Raw genomic sequence first — 17,927 nt, forward strand, 5'->3', positions numbered from 1 at the left:
GTGTCTGCTCGCGCAGGAGACTTTATCTCTCTTTCCTACTGCAGCAGCAGTGTCTGCTCCCGCAGGAGCCTTTATCTCTCTTTCCGACTGCCACAGCAGTGTCTGCTCCCGCAGGAGCCTTTATCTCTCTTTCCCACTGCCGCAGCAGTCACTGCTCCCGCAGGAGCCTTTATTTCTCTTTCCCACTGCAGCAGCAGTGTCTGCTCCCGCAGGAGCCTTTATCTCTCTTTCCGACTGCCACAGCAGTGTCTGCTCCCGCAGGAGCCTTTATCTCTCTTTCCCACTGCCGCAGCAGTGACTGCTCCCGCAGGAGCCTTTATTTCTCTTTTCCACTGCCGCAGCAGTGTCTGTTCCCGCAGGAGCCTTATCTGTATTTCCCCACTACTGCAGTAGTGACTGCTCCCGCAGGAGCCTTATCTGTATTTCCCCACTACCGCAGTAGTGTCTGCTCCCGCAGGAGCCTTATCTGTATTTCCCCACTGCCACAGCAGTGTCTGCTCCCGCAGCAGCCTTATCTGTATTTTCCCCACTGCCACACCAGTGTCTGCTCCCGCAGGAGCCTTTATCTCTCTTTCCCACTGCCACAGCATGGTCTGCTCCCGCAGGAGCCTTTTCTGTATTTCCCCACTGCCACAGCAGTGTCTGCTCCCGCAGGAGCCTTATCTGTATTTTCCACTGCCGCAGCAGTGACTGCTCCCGCAGGAGCCAAAGTCTCTTTTCTAAAGCCACAGCAGTGCCGCTACTACAAGCGAAGTCCAGCTTCCCATCAGCCCTGAGCTCTGCAAGGTTTGGGGGGTTATCAAGCCCCACTCTGGCTGCTCTCCCGCACTAATCGCATCTTTGGGGGGGGAGCACTCTATATTCGGGCAAATACCGAGCTCGGAGCCCTCTCCCCAGACAGCACGCCAAATACGCATACTATTCTTCTTGCTTTATTATCTGCAAGGCGAACTCGTGAAAATATTTTTTTAACATACTTTTTACACAACTGGTTATATTTAGCTTTTCCTGTGCTAAAATAAAAAGAAACATGATCTTTACAATTCAGTTCCTTGAATGAATGTGAATGTCACTTATTTTGTACACTGTAAAAAATAAGTTTTGACGTTACAAAGGTTTTTCTGGTATTGCTGCAGTGACTGTGATTGTGTTTTCAGTGTGCTGCGTGCCTGAGACGTCCCGTCTCCTTGCCCTTATTTAGGACTGGGTTCCCACCATTACACACACACAGTAAAGCTCATATCGGCAGCTCACAAACCTTTCTCAAATCATGGCTCATTCTCAGTGTATGAGAAATGACAGCAGACTCGGCTGTTGATGACTGTTGAAGTTTGTCTTGTAGAAGGCTTCTGGTTCTGTTGTTGATGACAGAGAGCTGCAGATATTTTTACCGTGACAAAATTAGATGCCCCAGGCCATAAATTTTCAGGACAGGACAAGAGCAGTATGAATGTGATTCAAACACAATCTGCTCTCTACTACAGACATTTACTGAGAGACAGAGTGCTTGTCAACATTAAAGTAATATTAATGTTTCAGATTCAAAGTAATAACATTTCTATATGCTGTTACAGAACACAAACTTTGTCAAAGAAATGCAAGCATATATATATATATATATATATATATATATATAACGTATATAAGACATATATATTGTATCTATACATTTGTATTCTCATTCATGTGCCTCCCATGTTAAAAGGTGCATACAGAATCAGTCTTGAGTGTAGCACAAAACTAATAGTCCACCTGTTTTTTCCTGCTTGATCTCATAACATTTGTTTATGTCTAAACCAAGTAATTTTGGTGTTGTTGATGTAAAGTATTAATTTGAGCAATATCCTACAAGCAAAATTGAAAAACTCACTCATAAAGACAGTAATCTGTCAACCTAAAGAGTTACTGAACAATCCCCACCATCTGATACAGCGTTGAGTTCTGTGCATCTCCAATGTAGGGATTTCATATACAGGACACGGATATGCCACTGCAGCACCATCATAAGGCTTCGAAGTAATTCAATCAGGAGACAACAAAACTATCTTTTGTATCAGGACTAAAAAGCCCTTTCACGACATATGGATGCCTCGTGATCGCGAATGTATAGAACTAGTATATCCAGCAGGAAAAGGATGAGGAAATTAACTGATGCCCTCAGGACCCGCGAACACGAGATCTATACAGCGTGACTGTCGCATGACCCACCGAACATCTGCTTTCTGCCCTGACTGAAATCCCTTTTTGTCACAGACAAAGAAAGTGAACTCTGTATGACGATTTTAAAAGACAAATCATTTAAAAAAGTAGTGAAAATGTATCCACTGCATGTGTTATGCCGTATCTAAATATGTGTGATGTTTATCGAAACCATGATACCTCAATCTTGGCCTTATAACTGTTCTTTTAGTGATTACGATTACTGTGTATGCAAACCAAGATCTTCCCAGACACGACACGATATAAACACATTCTGGAGAATTCTGTGCTTCCAACTTTGTGGTGCTGGTGTGTGCTTAGTAAAGAAAGATTGACAGTGGGCCAGAAATATTGATAATGTAGTGTTTTTGTTCAGTGGAAAAACTGAGCTGAGTTCTGCACACTCTCGAATCCTCTCGTTATAACCAACAGAGTGTTGATAAAAACCCAAAGACTTTAATATCAGGGATGTTTAAAGAAGTGCAGAACTGAAGTGATTATTATACGAGTGCTCTTTAATCACTGCCTCTATAATCCATTTATAATTTGAATAAAACTTATATTTATCATGCTTTTAAGAGAACCAGCAGCCACATACAGCAGCCACAGTCTGATACTCTGTGCATTGTCAAACACTTTTTGTCAAACACTTTCAAAAGATAAAATAGAGAGAAAAGAAGTAAGCTCAGCATAATGCTTTATTGGTCTGAAAGAGAGATTGAGAATCATAACCAACAATGCATTACTTGCATTGCAATGCAATACTTTAATTAGTTATTTAATTAGTATTAGTTAATGCAATATTGTAAGGCATTTCTTTTAAAAGTAATGTGTCTACAGCTCCCTACAGAAGATTCTGTTATGTTCTGTTTCATTAGTTTGTATCCCCTTGTTTTCCTGTTTCGTTCCTATCTAATTTTATTTGTTCCCATTCATCATCACAGTTACTATAGTTTTATGTTCACTGTTATTTTCTGAAATCCATTTAGTCTGGATAATCACTTTTTTTAATAAAACATCAAGAGATTTCCCAGCACAGACGGCACAGTTTTGAGAGAATGAGCAGGTTTAATGGCGCTCACAATAACGAGAGAGCAGAAGGACATATTTCACGGAGGTCAAGAGCTTCCATGCCCCAAATTCCCAACTTAGCTCAGCTTGTTTTCATCCACAGAGGCAGCTGCCAGCTTTGGAGATGTGCTGAACTTTATTTATAGAGACAGAGATCTGTAGAGCAGGAATGCCACAACTCTGCTGGTGTTAGGAACCCAGTTTAGTGTCCACTGTTCATGGCAAACTGTGAATCAGAGCGTAGAACCATCATCAAACACAAGCAAATCTCCCTTTTTCTGACCAAAAAGTGGAGTGATGAACCCAGGAAATTGCCAAAGGATGTCTAAACACCAGGTTAACACACATTATGCTAATTAGTTATTGTTATTCTAGTCATTTATGAAGGTTACTGTGCAGTTATTGTGAAAATCAAGCTGAGAGTCTGGGGGAAGAGCAAACACTGGTTTGTGTTAACCAAGATATTTATTATGAAGAATGTCAAGTTTTATAGTTGTTTGGAGTGAGTGAGTGAGTGAGTGAGTGAGTGAGTGAGTGTGGTGTATTGGACAGGACAGGCTGCTGGACTGACACATGATGACTGGACTCAGTCTATTCTTGACTCTGAGACGCTTACAGCCGCATCTCGCACACTCGAGGCTGAGCTCACTTCTGTGGTCATCATGGAAGAAGAGAGTCCAGCGAGGAGCATCAACGGACTCCAGGACGCAGAGATTCCCAAACGCAGCGACGTCAAAGTCTACAAGGAGTTCTGTGATTTCTACGTGCGCTTGTGAGTGTGCGGCTCAAACATCGCAAACAGCTCCTCTTGGGTTCATATGAGTATTCACTTACAGTATTTATTATGCTACTAAATGTTTCAAGTTACAAAAATCATAGCCTACTCATATTTGACTGCATAGGACTTGTAAATAAATACTTGAATGCTGCCCACTGCATGATTAAGGTGTGATAAATAGCGTCTGCTAAATGTAAATGTCGATAGGTGTCTTAATGTCCATTTTCGATGAATGTCTGGGTTTTACATGGATCAGTAAAGAACAGTAAATATCTCATGACATGGACCAGCTCTGTAAATAATGTGATCTGGTTCTCTGTCCTTTCAGTGTGATTTAGAGAAACTGATGATGATATGCATAATGCTCCTGTGCTAACTTAGAGCTTCTCGTTCTGTAAGAGCTGTGAACAAGAGAGGGCTGGAGACACTAGTGAAACCTGATGCCAAAGCAATACATGTCCAGTGACATGTTTCTGTTATGTAAAAGGCTCTAATTGATTTACTGTTTAACATTTGCTGAATGCTTCATAGGCTTGCTCATAGTTTGCTAAAAGGTTAAAAGCTAGTTAGTTAAGCTCATAGTTTGCTTAGCTCAAAGCTCATATGTGGTGACCACATGCCCTGCCATAGATCGACCTGCCTTTCTTCCCGGACAATAACTGGGGAAATGGCAGATTCAAGAATCAGATGAGCTTTTGAACCTTATCTTTAATGGACTGTAAGAACGACATGGCTATTTTTCAGTTGAATGTGCCAGGCTTCCAGTGTCATTCACTTCCAGTTATTATAGCTGTATAGAAACAGTATGTTATGCTGCTTGATGTCGCAAACAGGTATTTGTTATTGCATCACATTAACATTGTAATCATAAAAACACCGGTTTGTAGCACAAATAGCCATTCTTCTGGTTATTTACTATAGCAGCTAAAGAATCTGAAGTCCCACACAGTTTTTCTTTGAAAATCATGTGGATATGAGCATTCACAGGTAAGGTTTCGCACACTAGTCATTCTGTACTCGCGTTTTTAAAGAAGCAGTCCAAAACTGTGAATCTAAACGAGACAAAACTATTACTGATAAATGCACAACATGCAGTCTTCCAGGCTAGGGTGATCTGTTGAGCTTCATGACGTCTGAGACTAGTTAACACTGACTCTGACCACTGTGTGAGTCGAGTGTGTGGTTCTCCAGAGAGCAGATCACACATTCCTCCTGCGGCACGCCTGAGCTTTACAAAGAGCAGCCCGCACACACATGCATGCATAGAAGAACAACTGTGATGATATTCTCTGTAATGTGGGAAGAATTCATTTAGTAGGTGCTTTTATTCACAGTGACTCTTACAGAGACATCTACAGTTAAACTAGTGCTTTGGGTTCAGAACACGTCAAACTCTGTCAGCATTATCCCACTTACCAGAGAGCGCAATATCGACTCTTTTTTCTCACAACTTTGATCAAGCAAGAAACATGGTTACACTCAAAATGGAAGTAAACAGGACAAGACAGAAAATATTAAAGCACACACTGTTTCAGACGTTCATCCACAGTATTTTATATGTGCTGTCATGAGAACATGTTTCTATTGGCTGCATCTGAAAGGCAAGTCCCTTGTTGTCTTGCTGTCCACGTGTGCGTCTGAAGGAACATCCCAAACTGACTTCTTAGGCAGCTTAACGCTCTCATGATCTCATGCTCAGGCACAGGATTGTGGGATATCTCAGGCAGTGAAGGATTCATCTACTGTATCTATGCTGCCTCGTGAGGAAGGATCTCAGCAGACGGGATGTGTTGATGCCTTCAAAATAAAGTCTGCGCCTTCTTTTCATTCCAAACATTATGAACAGAACAGCTTGTACAATAGCTTTGTTTCAGTAAAAACATATACAGCAGTGGAACGGCAGAATTTTGACATCACTCCTGTGTTATTTGTGTGGTGTTGTGTAGTTTACATGATATTGTTGACTTTGGCCCTGAAGGATCACTTTAGTTCAGTCTGAGCAGCGCAGCAGAAATGACTTCTGCAGTGGGAATGCTTTATTGAATAGTTTTCAAACGTCAATTGAATGCACTTTTATGAATTCCACCAGTCTAGTGACAATGAAAGCATCCAAACAGCATTTGAAATCTGAATAAAATCTAGTAATATGTGACCCTGGACCACAAAACCAGTCTTAAGTCGCTTGGGTATATTTTTAGCAATAGCCAAAAAAACATTGTATGGGTCAAAATTATCGATTTTTCTTTTATGCCAAAAATCATTAGGATATTAAAGGGTTAGTTCACCCTAAAATAAAAAAATTAGCCCATGAATTACTCACCCTCAAGACATCCTAGGTGTATATGACTTTCTTCTTTCAGACGAATCCAGTCGGAGCTATATTAAAAGTTGTCTTTGATCTTTCAAGCTGTTTCATGGCACTCAGCGGGTGTTGCAGTGCATCAGTCCAAAAGAAGTGAAATAAAGCGCATCCATCCATAATAAAAAGTGCCTCACATGGCTCCGGGGGGTGAACAAAGGCCTCCTGTAGCAAATCGATGCGTTTTTGTTAGAAAAATATCCATATTTAAAACGTAATAATCACTTTAATCTAGCTAGCGCCAACAGTTGTACACGGAAGCAGCTCCAGAAGGATGACGTAAGATGTTGACGTAAAAATAAACGACAATGAGGCTAATTCTACTACATCAACTACAACAATAGCTTTCCAGCTATATATTTTAAAAATGCTCATTTTAGGTAGGCCAAACAACACTTCAGAATCAGGCGGTTGAACTGATACAGGCCAACAGTTTGTCCAACAGAAAAACATACTACATCCACTGTTGTACCTTGTTGGGCTCTATCAGAGAAACTGTGTTGTCACTGGATTAGCAAGGATGTGAAAGCATCCCTGTTATGTCCAAAAAAAAAGACGCACCATTCCAAGCAAAAACCAGAAAAGGGTGTTTGAGCTTTTTATGTGCTTTACTGTGCAAAGAGAGTGGCTTGTCTGTACTCCGTCAACTGTAATTGTGTATTGCTTCATTGGTCAGTTACTGTAATTGGACAGTCCGCAAGTTCCTTCTCTCACTCTGTTTTTTGGGTTTGGAAACATGTATGCATGCATGCAGAGGAGCATGAATATTGAAATACCATGCTTATATTGTTGGAGAAAAACACAGGCTCTCAGAACAGAGAGGGTTTAAAGGGGTTCTTAAACGGGTGGCTGCTGTTATGCAGTTCCTCTCAGAGAATGGACTTGTGTTCCATGGAGAATCTATCTTCTCAGCAGGTTTAAACGGAACGTTCAAACGGAATAATTCTTCATGTACGGAGTTATAAATATATTTCACCCCTGACTTGGCACATGTGAGCAAACTCAGATTTGTGGTACCTATGGGGAAGTATTTGGATGCTTTCTAAAATGTATACCAATATTTAGTCACATGGGAGATTCATTTTTTATTCAATGAGCAGATGAATCCAACACCCTGATAATATCCTCACAGGCTGTGAAAATGTTAGTGTAGATTCTTCATGAAAACAGACTGAGGATATTCATGCTTGAACAGAGGATGAACTGTTTGACAGCTTGCATCAGCTTGATTTGAGAGATTAAATTATTGGATTTAAACTCCTTGTTTAAGCATTTCTGCATATTTGATGTTTGGCAAGTTTGACACGCCTTTAGTCTTTACAGGAGAGGTTTTTTGATTGTACATTGACTTATCAGTTTATTGAATATGAATGTAATATAACTGGGGCCCCGGGCCCCACAAAGGCTTAACGCAGGACTGCTTTCAGTTACTGTAGTTTCCTATCTGTCAGTCACTTTGACATTTGGTCGATGTACTGACTCCAAGGGTCGCATGTGAAGAAAATCAGAGGGAAAGAGGTGTGAGTCTTGACCACCAGCCCTCCGGTAGCGTTCTATAAAGAGTTGCCTGATCTTGCTAGGATAAAGTGTTTAATCGGTAAAATGCTTATGATGGTCAGAATCAGAATGAGCTTTCTTCACCATTGGTTACACCTCTGCTTAAGGTTACAACCATGCAAACATTTCTTCACTTTGATTCTAATCTATGTTCTTCATTATAGTATTACCACATTGTGACAGAATCATAAGATGAATGTTTGTCTTCACAGCAACATGACGAATGCGTTAGCCAATGCCATCTGTGAGCGCTGTAAGGCCAGCTTCACACCGACGGAGAAGATTGTGAACTGTAATGGTGAGCTGTACCATGAGCAGTGCTTCGTCTGTGCGCAGTGCTTCCAGCAGTTCCTCGAGGGGCTCTTCTATGAGGTGAGACACGCACCCACTCAGATCTAAACCCAACAGTCCTGCATCACCTGCTGGAGGGATCTCCAGCCCTGCTCCTGGAGAGCTTCAGTTCCAGCACCTGACTGTCATTATCAATAACCTGAGCACACTGCTTATGCTGGGTACACACCACAAGGTAATCGGGCTGATTTTGGGCCGATTTCTCCCCTTCCGACAATCCTAGGTAATGTCCCGATTATCTTGGTGGTTGTAAAGATTATCTTATCAGATTTTCCTTTGGTGTGAGGTGTGTTAAGAGGGACTGAATCTGCTCGGAAGAACGTCGGAGGCGCCCCGATCGCGAATCGTAAATATTCAACATGGGGAACCCCGAGGACACCACACACTATTGGAGCAAAACGGTTAAATCTAGGATTTTTTTGCCCTCATGTTTGTCGTCTCTCACATCTTGAAAGTCTTATAAAATTTTAAAAATCTTTTAGTGTGTACCCAGCATTAGCTGCTTCAGGAGTGGTTGTTTGGGGCTGGAGCTGAAATCTGCAGGATGGTGGTAGACCTACCCTGTTGAAAAAAATCAGCATATGCTGGTTATAAACTGGTTATGAGCTGGTTTAAGCTGGCCATGTGCTGGTCCTAAGCAACCAGCTTCTATACTATTTGAATTCATTTGTTTATTGACTTTTTCACATTCATTCATTCCATTTTACTTCTCTGAGATGGTCCAGCCCAGAAGCCTGAACACTGCATCAGTGTGAGCGAACACTTTATAGCAGCTAGTCACCTAACATGGGACATCAGTTGTCAACAAGTTCATTTGCAGATTTAGAACCATTTTTTGGCCTGTTTATAGTATCATATCAAGGACTGTACCACAATCTACAAGCAGCTAAGTTTGCTTAGTTTGAGCAAACCCTGGATTTTTGATACCACAAAGTTGGATAACATTTTAAAGGTGTTCAATGCCACAACAAATGCTCCATGACTAACCTTTTTAGTGAGATCTGGCCACAATGATTGATCCCTGTCTGACATTATTGGCTGTTTGCTGCAAACATCACAGTCTGTGCTATTGTTTGATGCCATTTCCTTAAGAATTATGTCATTAAGGAACAAGGTTTGTTAGTTATATGGATTTTATGCTTTGATTAAAGAAAGGAGAGAAAGAATGAAGAATGTTCTTAATAAATTACATATTAATAAGTCGTGAAATTAAAATATTGTCTAAGACACAAGACATTTATGATGGAGACATAAGCTGCTAATCTATGACACATGTATCCTGCACTTGCTTTTGCAGTTTGAGGACAGAAAATACTGTGAGCATGACTTCCAGATGCTGTTTGCTCCATGCTGTCACCAGTGTGGTGAGTAGACAAACCTGATCAAGTGTACACTGATGAATCCTGGAGATGCCCAGTGTGAAAACACTTCACTCATCGTTCTATGGTAAAAATATAATTAACAGTGTTTAGGAACCATCGAGATCACCTAGTCGTCAGTTCAGATAGTGTCCCATTGTATTGAATTTAATGGCTCTTATTCTAAAATGCTAAAATGTGACTGATACTAACCTGACTGAATACAATGAATTAAAAAAATTCAGCTTTCATTCTTACAATGAACAGCCACAACATTAAAACCACCGACGGGTGAAGTGAATAACATTGTTACAATGGCACTTGTCAAGGGGTGGGATAGATTAGGCAGCAAAAGATAAAAAGGTATTTCACAAGTTCACCTGCTCATCCAGTCTTAATAGTTAACAGTAAAAGAACGTGACTTGCTGTCCTAAGCGGAGACTCAAGCTCCAGGTTAGAACCCCCTGTGATGGTACAACATGGAGCAGAATGAGAGAAATAGAGGTGGAGATGGGGAGGTGGAGGGTTCGGGAGAATCGTTGCAGGGACTGCACATACATGACTGCTGCTTATACACGCTCGTGATGATGATTGACAGGACTGAATGATTAGGCTCCTCCTGAACCTACGTTTGGAACTTCATTTCTTTGTCAAGTCAGTAGAGTTCTGGCAGAAGTTTACACTGGTCTGCAGCAATTGCTTATTTAATCCTGAAGACCGTGAGACTGAATTCAGCCATTATTGCAGCATCTGTGATGTGTGTTGCATGTGCTGTGTTTCCAGGCGAGTTCATCATTGGCCGTGTGATAAAGGCCATGAACAGCAGCTGGCATCCTGACTGTTTCTGCTGCGATCTGTGCCAGGCTGTGCTCGCTGACGTCGGCTTCGTGAAGAACGCAGGCAGGTCAGTCCAGCCGCTGCTGTACTTCAGCACAAACAAGGACTTTGTGTGCTCCTTCCCTGTTGAAAAAAAAACAGCATAACACAAAAACCAGTTAAGTATGTTCTGAAGCATGGCAGCTGGTCATGTGCTGGTCCTAAGTAATTAGTTCCAGCTTAGGACCAGCTCATAACCAGCTTAAAACAGTTCATGACCGACTAATGACCAGCTCAAACCAGCTGCCATGCTTCAAAACATACCTAACCAGCATATGCTGTTTTTTTCAACAGGGTTGTACAACTTTCAGTCAAATCACATAGGGCCTCGTTTATAAAATGTTGCACAGAAACCAACCTAAATTTGATCTTACGATCATCTCTCAAATATGCATACGTGTGATTCATAAAATGAACGTATGCACAGAAAACGCACGTACGCATCTCTTTCAGATGTGAAATCTATGAATCGCAAATGATCTTGAACTTGCGCGCAACTGAATGGTTTCTGCTCTCTGCTTGTAAACGACTCCTAATTAATGTCATTAACATGTAAAAGATCACCAGTCATCATCCAAATTCTTTAATTTAGAACAGCGAGCTGCAAGAACATCTTACATTTCCAAAAACCTGCAGTACTCCAACAAGAAAAAGTGTGTACCTCTGCTCGGACCCTGACGTGACGCTAAGCACTTTTTCACATCAAAGACCGTTTTTACAGATGTGACCTTGAATAAATAATATTTCCATTGATGTATGGTTTGTTAGAATAGGACAATATTTGGCTGAGATACAACTATTTGAAAATCTGGAATCTGAGGGTGCACAAAATCTAAATATTGAGAAAATCATCTTTAAAGTTGTTCAAATGAAGTTCTTAGCAATGCATATTACTAATCAAAAATTAAGTTTTGATATATTTACAGTAGGAAATTTACAAAATATCTTCAAGGAACATGATCTTTACTTAATATCCTAATGATTTTTGGCATAAAAAAATATATATAATTTTGACCCATACAATGTATTGTTGACTATTGCTACAAATATACCCCAGCGACTTAACACTGCTTTTGTGCTGCAGGGTCACATATACTAATGCAGTTTTCTTGAAACCACACAAAAACCCATGCCAGACCAACACACTTCACCCCAGTGCTGTCATAACTAGTCAAACAAAGTCATCTGAATGAATGCTAAAATCCTTATTTTCCAGCATGCATTGCAGCATGAATCAATGATGGGGTTACTGTTATAGGATTATTGTTTTGTTGACTTCATTTAAAGTTTTTGTTGTTGTTTTGTCATTATTGTTAGTTATTTGTTGACTTGTGATGTGAAGAGCTCATCTTTGATCGTCACTGTTCTTGAGGTTTGTGTGTGGAGTATTGATTCCTACAGTATGAAGAGGGACTGAATCTGCTCGGAAGAACGTCGGAGGCGCCCCGATCGCGAATCGTAAATATTCAACATGGGGAACCCCGAGGACACCACACACTATTGGAGCAAAACGGTTAAATCTAGGATTTTTTTGTCCTCATGTTTGTCATCTCTCACATCTTGAATATCTTATAAGATTTTTAAAATCTTTTAGTGTGTACCCAGCATTAGCTGCTTCAGGAGTGGTTGTTTGGGGCTGGAGCTGAAATCTGCAGGATGGTGGTAGACCTACCCTGTTGAAAAAAATCAGCATATGCTGGTTATAAACTGGTTATGAGCTGGTTTAAGCTGGCCATGTGCTGGTCCTAAGCAACCAGCTTCTATACTATTTGAATTCATTTGTTTATTGACTTTTTCACATTCATTCATTCCATTTTACTTCTCTGAGATGGTCCAGCCCAGAAGCCTGAACACTGCATCAGTGTGAGCGAACACTTTATAGCAGCTAGTCACCTAACATGGGACATCAGTTGTCAACAAGTTCATTTGCAGATTTAGAACCATTTTTTGGCCTGTTTATAGTATCATATCAAGGACTGTACCACAATCTACAAGCAGCTAAGTTTGCTTAGTTTGAGCAAACCCTGGATTTTTGATACCACAAAGTTGGATAACATTTTAAAGGTGTTCAATGCCACAACAAATGCTCCATGACTAACCTTTTTAGTGAGATCTGGCCACAATGATTGATCCCTGTCTGACATTATTGGCTGTTTGCTGCAAACATCACAGTCTGTGCTATTGTTTGATGCCATTTCCTTAAGACTTATGTCATTAAAGAACAAGGTTTGTTAGTTATATGGATTTTATGCTTTGATTAAAGAAAGGAGAGAAAGAATGAAGAATGTTCTTAATAAATTACATATTAATAAGTCGTGACATTAAAATATTGTCTAAGACACAAGACTTTTATGATGGAGACATAAGCTGCTAATCTATGACACATGTATCCTGCACTTGCTTTTGCAGTTTGAGGACAGAAAATACTGTGAGCATGACTTCCAGATGCTGTTTGCTCCATGCTGTCACCAGTGTGGTGAGTAGACAAACCTGATCAAGTGTACACTGATGAATCCTGGAGATGCCCAGTGTGAAAACACTTCACTCATCGTTCTATGGTAAAAATATAATTAACAGTGTTTAGGAACCATCGAGATCACCTAGTCGTCAGTTCAGATAGTGTCCCATTGTATTGAATTTAATGGCTCTTATTCTAAAATGCTAAAATGTGACTGATACTAACCTGACTGAATACAATGAATTAAAAAAATTCAGCTTTCATGCTTACAATGAACAGCCACAACATTAAAACCACCGACGGGTGAAGTGAATAACATTGTTACAATGGCACTTGTCAAGGGGTGGGATAGATTAGGCAGCAAAAGATAAAAAGGTATTTCACAAGTTCACCTGCTCATCCAGTCTTAATAGTTAACAGTAAAAGAACGTGACTTGCTGTCCTAAGCGGAGACTCAAGCTCCAGGTTAGAACCCCCTGTGATGGTACAACATGGAGCAGAATGAGAGAAATAGAGGTGGAGATGGGGAGGTGGAGGGTTCGGGAGAATCGTTGCAGGGACTGCACATACATGACTGCTGCTTATACACGCTCGTGATGATGATTGACAGGACTGAATGATTAGGCTCCTCCTGAACCTACGTTTGGAACTTCATTTCTTTGTCAAGTCAGTAGAGTTCTGGCAGAAGTTTACACTGGTCTGCAGCAATTGCTTATTTAATCCTGAAGACCGTGAGACTGAATTCAGCCATTATTGCAGCATCTGTGATGTGTGTTGCATGTGCTGTGTTTCCAGGCGAGTTCATCATTGGCCGTGTGATAAAGGCCATGAACAGCAGCTGGCATCCTGACTGTTTCTGCTGCGATCTGTGCCAGGCTGTGCTCGCTGACGTCGGCTTCGTGAAGAACGCAGGCAGGTCAGTCCAGCCGCTGCTGTACTTCAGCACAAACAAGGACTTTGTGTGCTCCTTCCCTGTTGAAAAAAAAACAGCATAACACAAAAACCAGTTAAGTATGTTCTGAAGCATGGCAGCTGGTCATGTGCTGGTCCTAAGTAATTAGTTCCAGCTTAGGACCAGCTCATAACCAGCTTAAAACAGTTCATGACCGACTAATGACCAGCTCAAACCAGCTGCCATGCTTCAAAACATACCTAACCAGCATATGCTGTTTTTTTCAACAGGGTTGTACAACTTTCAGTCAAATCACATAGGGCCTCGTTTATAAAATGTTGCACAGAAACCAACCTAAATTTGATCTTACGATCATCTCTCAAATATGCATACGTGTGATTCATAAAATGAACGTATGCACAGAAAACGCACGTACGCATCTCTTTCAGATGTGAAATCTATGAATCGCAAATGATCTTGAACTTGCGCGCAACTGAATGGTTTCTGCTCTCTGCTTGTAAACGACTCCTAATTAATGTCATTAACATGTAAAAGATCACCAGTCATCATCCAAATTCTTTAATTTAGAACAGCGAGCTGCAAGAACATCTTACATTTCCAAAAACCTGCAGTACTCCAACAAGAAAAAGTGTGTACCTCTGCTCGGACCCTGACGTGACGCTAAGCACTTTTTCACATCAAAGACCGTTTTTACAGATGTGACCTTGAATAAATAATATTTCCATTGATGTATGGTTTGTTAGAATAGGACAATATTTGGCTGAGATACAACTATTTGAAAATCTGGAATCTGAGGGTGCACAAAATCTAAATATTGAGAAAATCATCTTTAAAGTTGTTCAAATGAAGTTCTTAGCAATGCATATTACTAATCAAAAATTAAGTTTTGATATATTTACGGTAGGAAATTTACAACATATCTTCATGGAACATGATCTTTACTTAATATCCTAATGATTTTTGGCATAAAAGAAAAATCTATAATTTTGACCCATACAATGTATTGTTGGCTATTGCTACAAATATACCCCAGCGACTTAACACTGCTTTTGTGCTGCAGGGTCACAAATATGAGCGTTGGCATGGATTTAAGCGTGCGCACACTCTAAGATCAAATCTGAGCGTACGCACACTTTATAAATGAGGCCCATGAAGTTTTCATTGAATGTGACTTGGAAATAAACAAGCTAGTCTATAAACTCTGATTGAGTGAATAGTTTTATGTTGCCAGACACCTGTGCCGTCCGTGTCATAACCGTGAGAAGGCTCACAGTCTGGGGAAGTACATCTGCCAGAAATGCCAAGCCATCGTTGATGACATCCCACTGATTTTCAAGAATGACCCGTACCATCCTGACCACTTCAACTGCAGTAACTGCGGGTGAGTAACGGACGAGAGACTCTCAGAATGTCCAAGCAGGAGTTCACAGCGTTTATCCGTCTTATTACTCAAATCTATTGACGTGACTGTTTTGACATTATTCCCAATGCTTTTCAGCTCAGGAGTGGGTCTGTAAAGAAATAGATAGTAGTAATATGTACCTTTAAGGTAGTACTTTGACTGGTTCAGGGGTGGATAAGGTACAAAGAAGTCTCACATGTTTTCTGACAGTGAGATAGGAATAAGATGTTGAACCCATGGCACGTCTCTGAAGCTCAGGACTGAGTGATTCTGCTTTCAGTAAGGAGCTGACGGCTGAAGCCAGGGAGCTGAGGGGTGAGCTGTACTGTCTGCCGTGTCACGATAAGCTGGGCGTGCCGATCTGCGGCGCCTGCAGGAGACCCGTCGAGGGCCGCGTGGTCAACGCCATGGGCAAACAGTGGCACGTGGAGGTAATTCACCCAAAACACGTGCCGTTCTGTCATCATAGTGGGATGACTGATAATGCTCTAATGAGGCGTTGACCTCATCCTCTGAGCCAATCCGGTGTGGGATCTTGACATTTATTATCATCTATCGTCTTCTTGTTTGCAGCATTTCGTGTGTGCTAAATGTGAGAGACCATTTCTTGGTCATCGGCATTATGAGCGCAAGGGCCTGGCATACTGTGAGACTCACTACAACCAGGTAAAGTCTGGAAATTAGCTCATTTATCCACTGTATGATGAAAAATACAAAATATCAAGATATGAATATAAACATTGCTAAAAAACAGATGCATGCCGTGTCTGTTCTGTTGTATTTGTGCAGGTCAGTCAGCATTAAGCTTAAGGCATTTTACTTCAAATCACTGTAATAGATTTGTACAATGTGCATTTAAAATGTTGAAAGGAGTGATCAGGCTCCCCAGCGGGCACCTTGACGTCAAATTCAAGACTTGACCAAAATGCTGTAACATCACTTTAAATTCAGTTTGGATGGCAATTTCTTCCAGTGGTAATTGGGTGAAAATAGGAAATAAATCCCACAGTGAAATTGGTTTTATGTATATGTAGACCAATATGTTTCATGTTCAATTTACATCAAATCAACATAATGTCAAGTTTTTGACGTCAGTTTGATGTCTTTTCAACATCAGTTGCCCACTGGGTCTAAACCCCATGAGAGACAATATGTACGGGACAGTCTACAAAAATATTACTGAGACATGATGCAGCCCACATCCGTGGCAGATGCTGTACGCAGTGAAAACACACTGCTTTGAAACCTGATCTTAATGTGAGTGTCACACTTCTCTCACAGCTCTTTGGAGAAGTCTGTTACCACTGCAACCGCGTCATTGAGGGAGATGGTGAGAGCGTTTGCATCGTTCATATAATGAGGATCATAATCTGAGGATTTATAGCGAAGAGCCCACATGTGTGCTTGACTGCTTCTCTCTTGTGTTGAAGTGGTGTCTGCATTGAACAAGGCCTGGTGTGTCAAATGCTTCGGCTGCTCCACGTGCAACTCCAAGCTGACCCTCAAGTGCGTACCAGTGTTTCAGATGCATGCTAGACAGGAACACATCAGCTTCAAATGTTAAGAACACATTCACGTTTGAGTTATGCAAACCATATTTAAGGAGTCAGGGAGACTGGCGCTAGTTGGTGTTTATTTAGCATTTCTCTTCTTCTTTTAAAACAGTTTTCCTATAGACACAGGGAATTCAAATTGAATTAAACTAAAACAAAGTTGGCTGTCAAAACGAACACTGTTCTTAACGTGTGTTATTGTGAACAGATCTTCCATGCACATATTAATTTTGACCTCGTGATCTTTAATCATGGTGTCATTGCTGCTCTTCAATGTATAAAGCCAAGCTGCATTTACGCCAATCACATCAAAATCCAGTCAACATTCGGTTTTCTGATGCGTGCCTCTTTTGTCACATGATTGGGGTCTCTCCTGTAGTGATGGATGACTGGAGGAGTTTGTTACCCAGTGAGACAGACTTCATAACTCTACAATACACTGGGACTAGATAGTTGGATTTTTACTCATAAGAATTTCTAGGGTGTTAATACTTTACATGTTTTGCATGACACAATAAAAGGACAAACAGTGAAGGCATTTTTGATTTGGTTTGGCTCATATTTACCAAAAACAGACAATATAAGGAGGTGGTGTAATTTAATATACAGTACTGATGTAATAATTGGTGTAGAGGTAATGTCTATTACTCTGTGCTGTTGTTCAGGGATAGGTTTGTGGAGATGGATCTGAAGCCCGTGTGTAAGCACTGCTACGAGCGCGTGCCGGACGAGCTCAAGAGACGCCTGTCCAAACAAGACTCCAAAGACATGAGGAAGAAGAAAATGCCCATCTGTCTGTGACGTGACGGTCAGTGCTTTCTTCCTCGTGTCACTCCTCCGTCCAGCTTCCCAACACAAAGACACAAACCTGAGAGATTTCTGTCCTTCCGCTGAAAGTTCATGTAGCCAGATCTCTGACACGTACATGTTCATATACAGATTGTAAAATGTAAAAAATAAGTCATTTCATCCACGTCTTTTAAAGAGACCCTTTAAAGACAGAATTAATTTAGTTCTGAAAGTAAACAGAAGTCTTTTTTTTTTTTTTTTTT

General features: G+C 40.9%; 1 protein-coding gene across 1 annotated transcript in view; it reads left to right on the top strand.

Annotated features, from left to right (window-relative positions):
- The first annotated feature begins 3,875 nt into the window (after positions 1-3,875).
- Positions 3,876-17,927, top strand: part of LOC107709151 (LIM and senescent cell antigen-like-containing domain protein 1) — a 15,436-nt gene continuing 1,384 nt past the window's right edge. Inside the window, exons 1-10 of the mRNA XM_016513568.1 lie at positions 3,876-4,042; positions 8,177-8,336; positions 9,613-9,679; positions 10,457-10,577; positions 15,152-15,301; positions 15,603-15,753; positions 15,896-15,988; positions 16,604-16,652; positions 16,753-16,828; positions 17,541-17,683. Coding sequence (XP_016369054.1) covers positions 3,933-4,042; positions 8,177-8,336; positions 9,613-9,679; positions 10,457-10,577; positions 15,152-15,301; positions 15,603-15,753; positions 15,896-15,988; positions 16,604-16,652; positions 16,753-16,828; positions 17,541-17,676 — 1,113 coding nt within the window. The 5' untranslated portion in view covers positions 3,876-3,932 and the 3' untranslated portion in view covers positions 17,677-17,683. The remainder of the gene's footprint in view (positions 4,043-8,176; positions 8,337-9,612; positions 9,680-10,456; positions 10,578-15,151; positions 15,302-15,602; positions 15,754-15,895; positions 15,989-16,603; positions 16,653-16,752; positions 16,829-17,540; positions 17,684-17,927) is intronic.

This window comes from Sinocyclocheilus rhinocerous, unplaced genomic scaffold (assembly GCF_001515625.1).
Source record: "Sinocyclocheilus rhinocerous isolate Xijiao unplaced genomic scaffold, SAMN03320098_v1.1 scaffold476, whole genome shotgun sequence".
Taxonomy (NCBI): Eukaryota; Metazoa; Chordata; class Actinopteri; order Cypriniformes; family Cyprinidae; genus Sinocyclocheilus; species Sinocyclocheilus rhinocerous.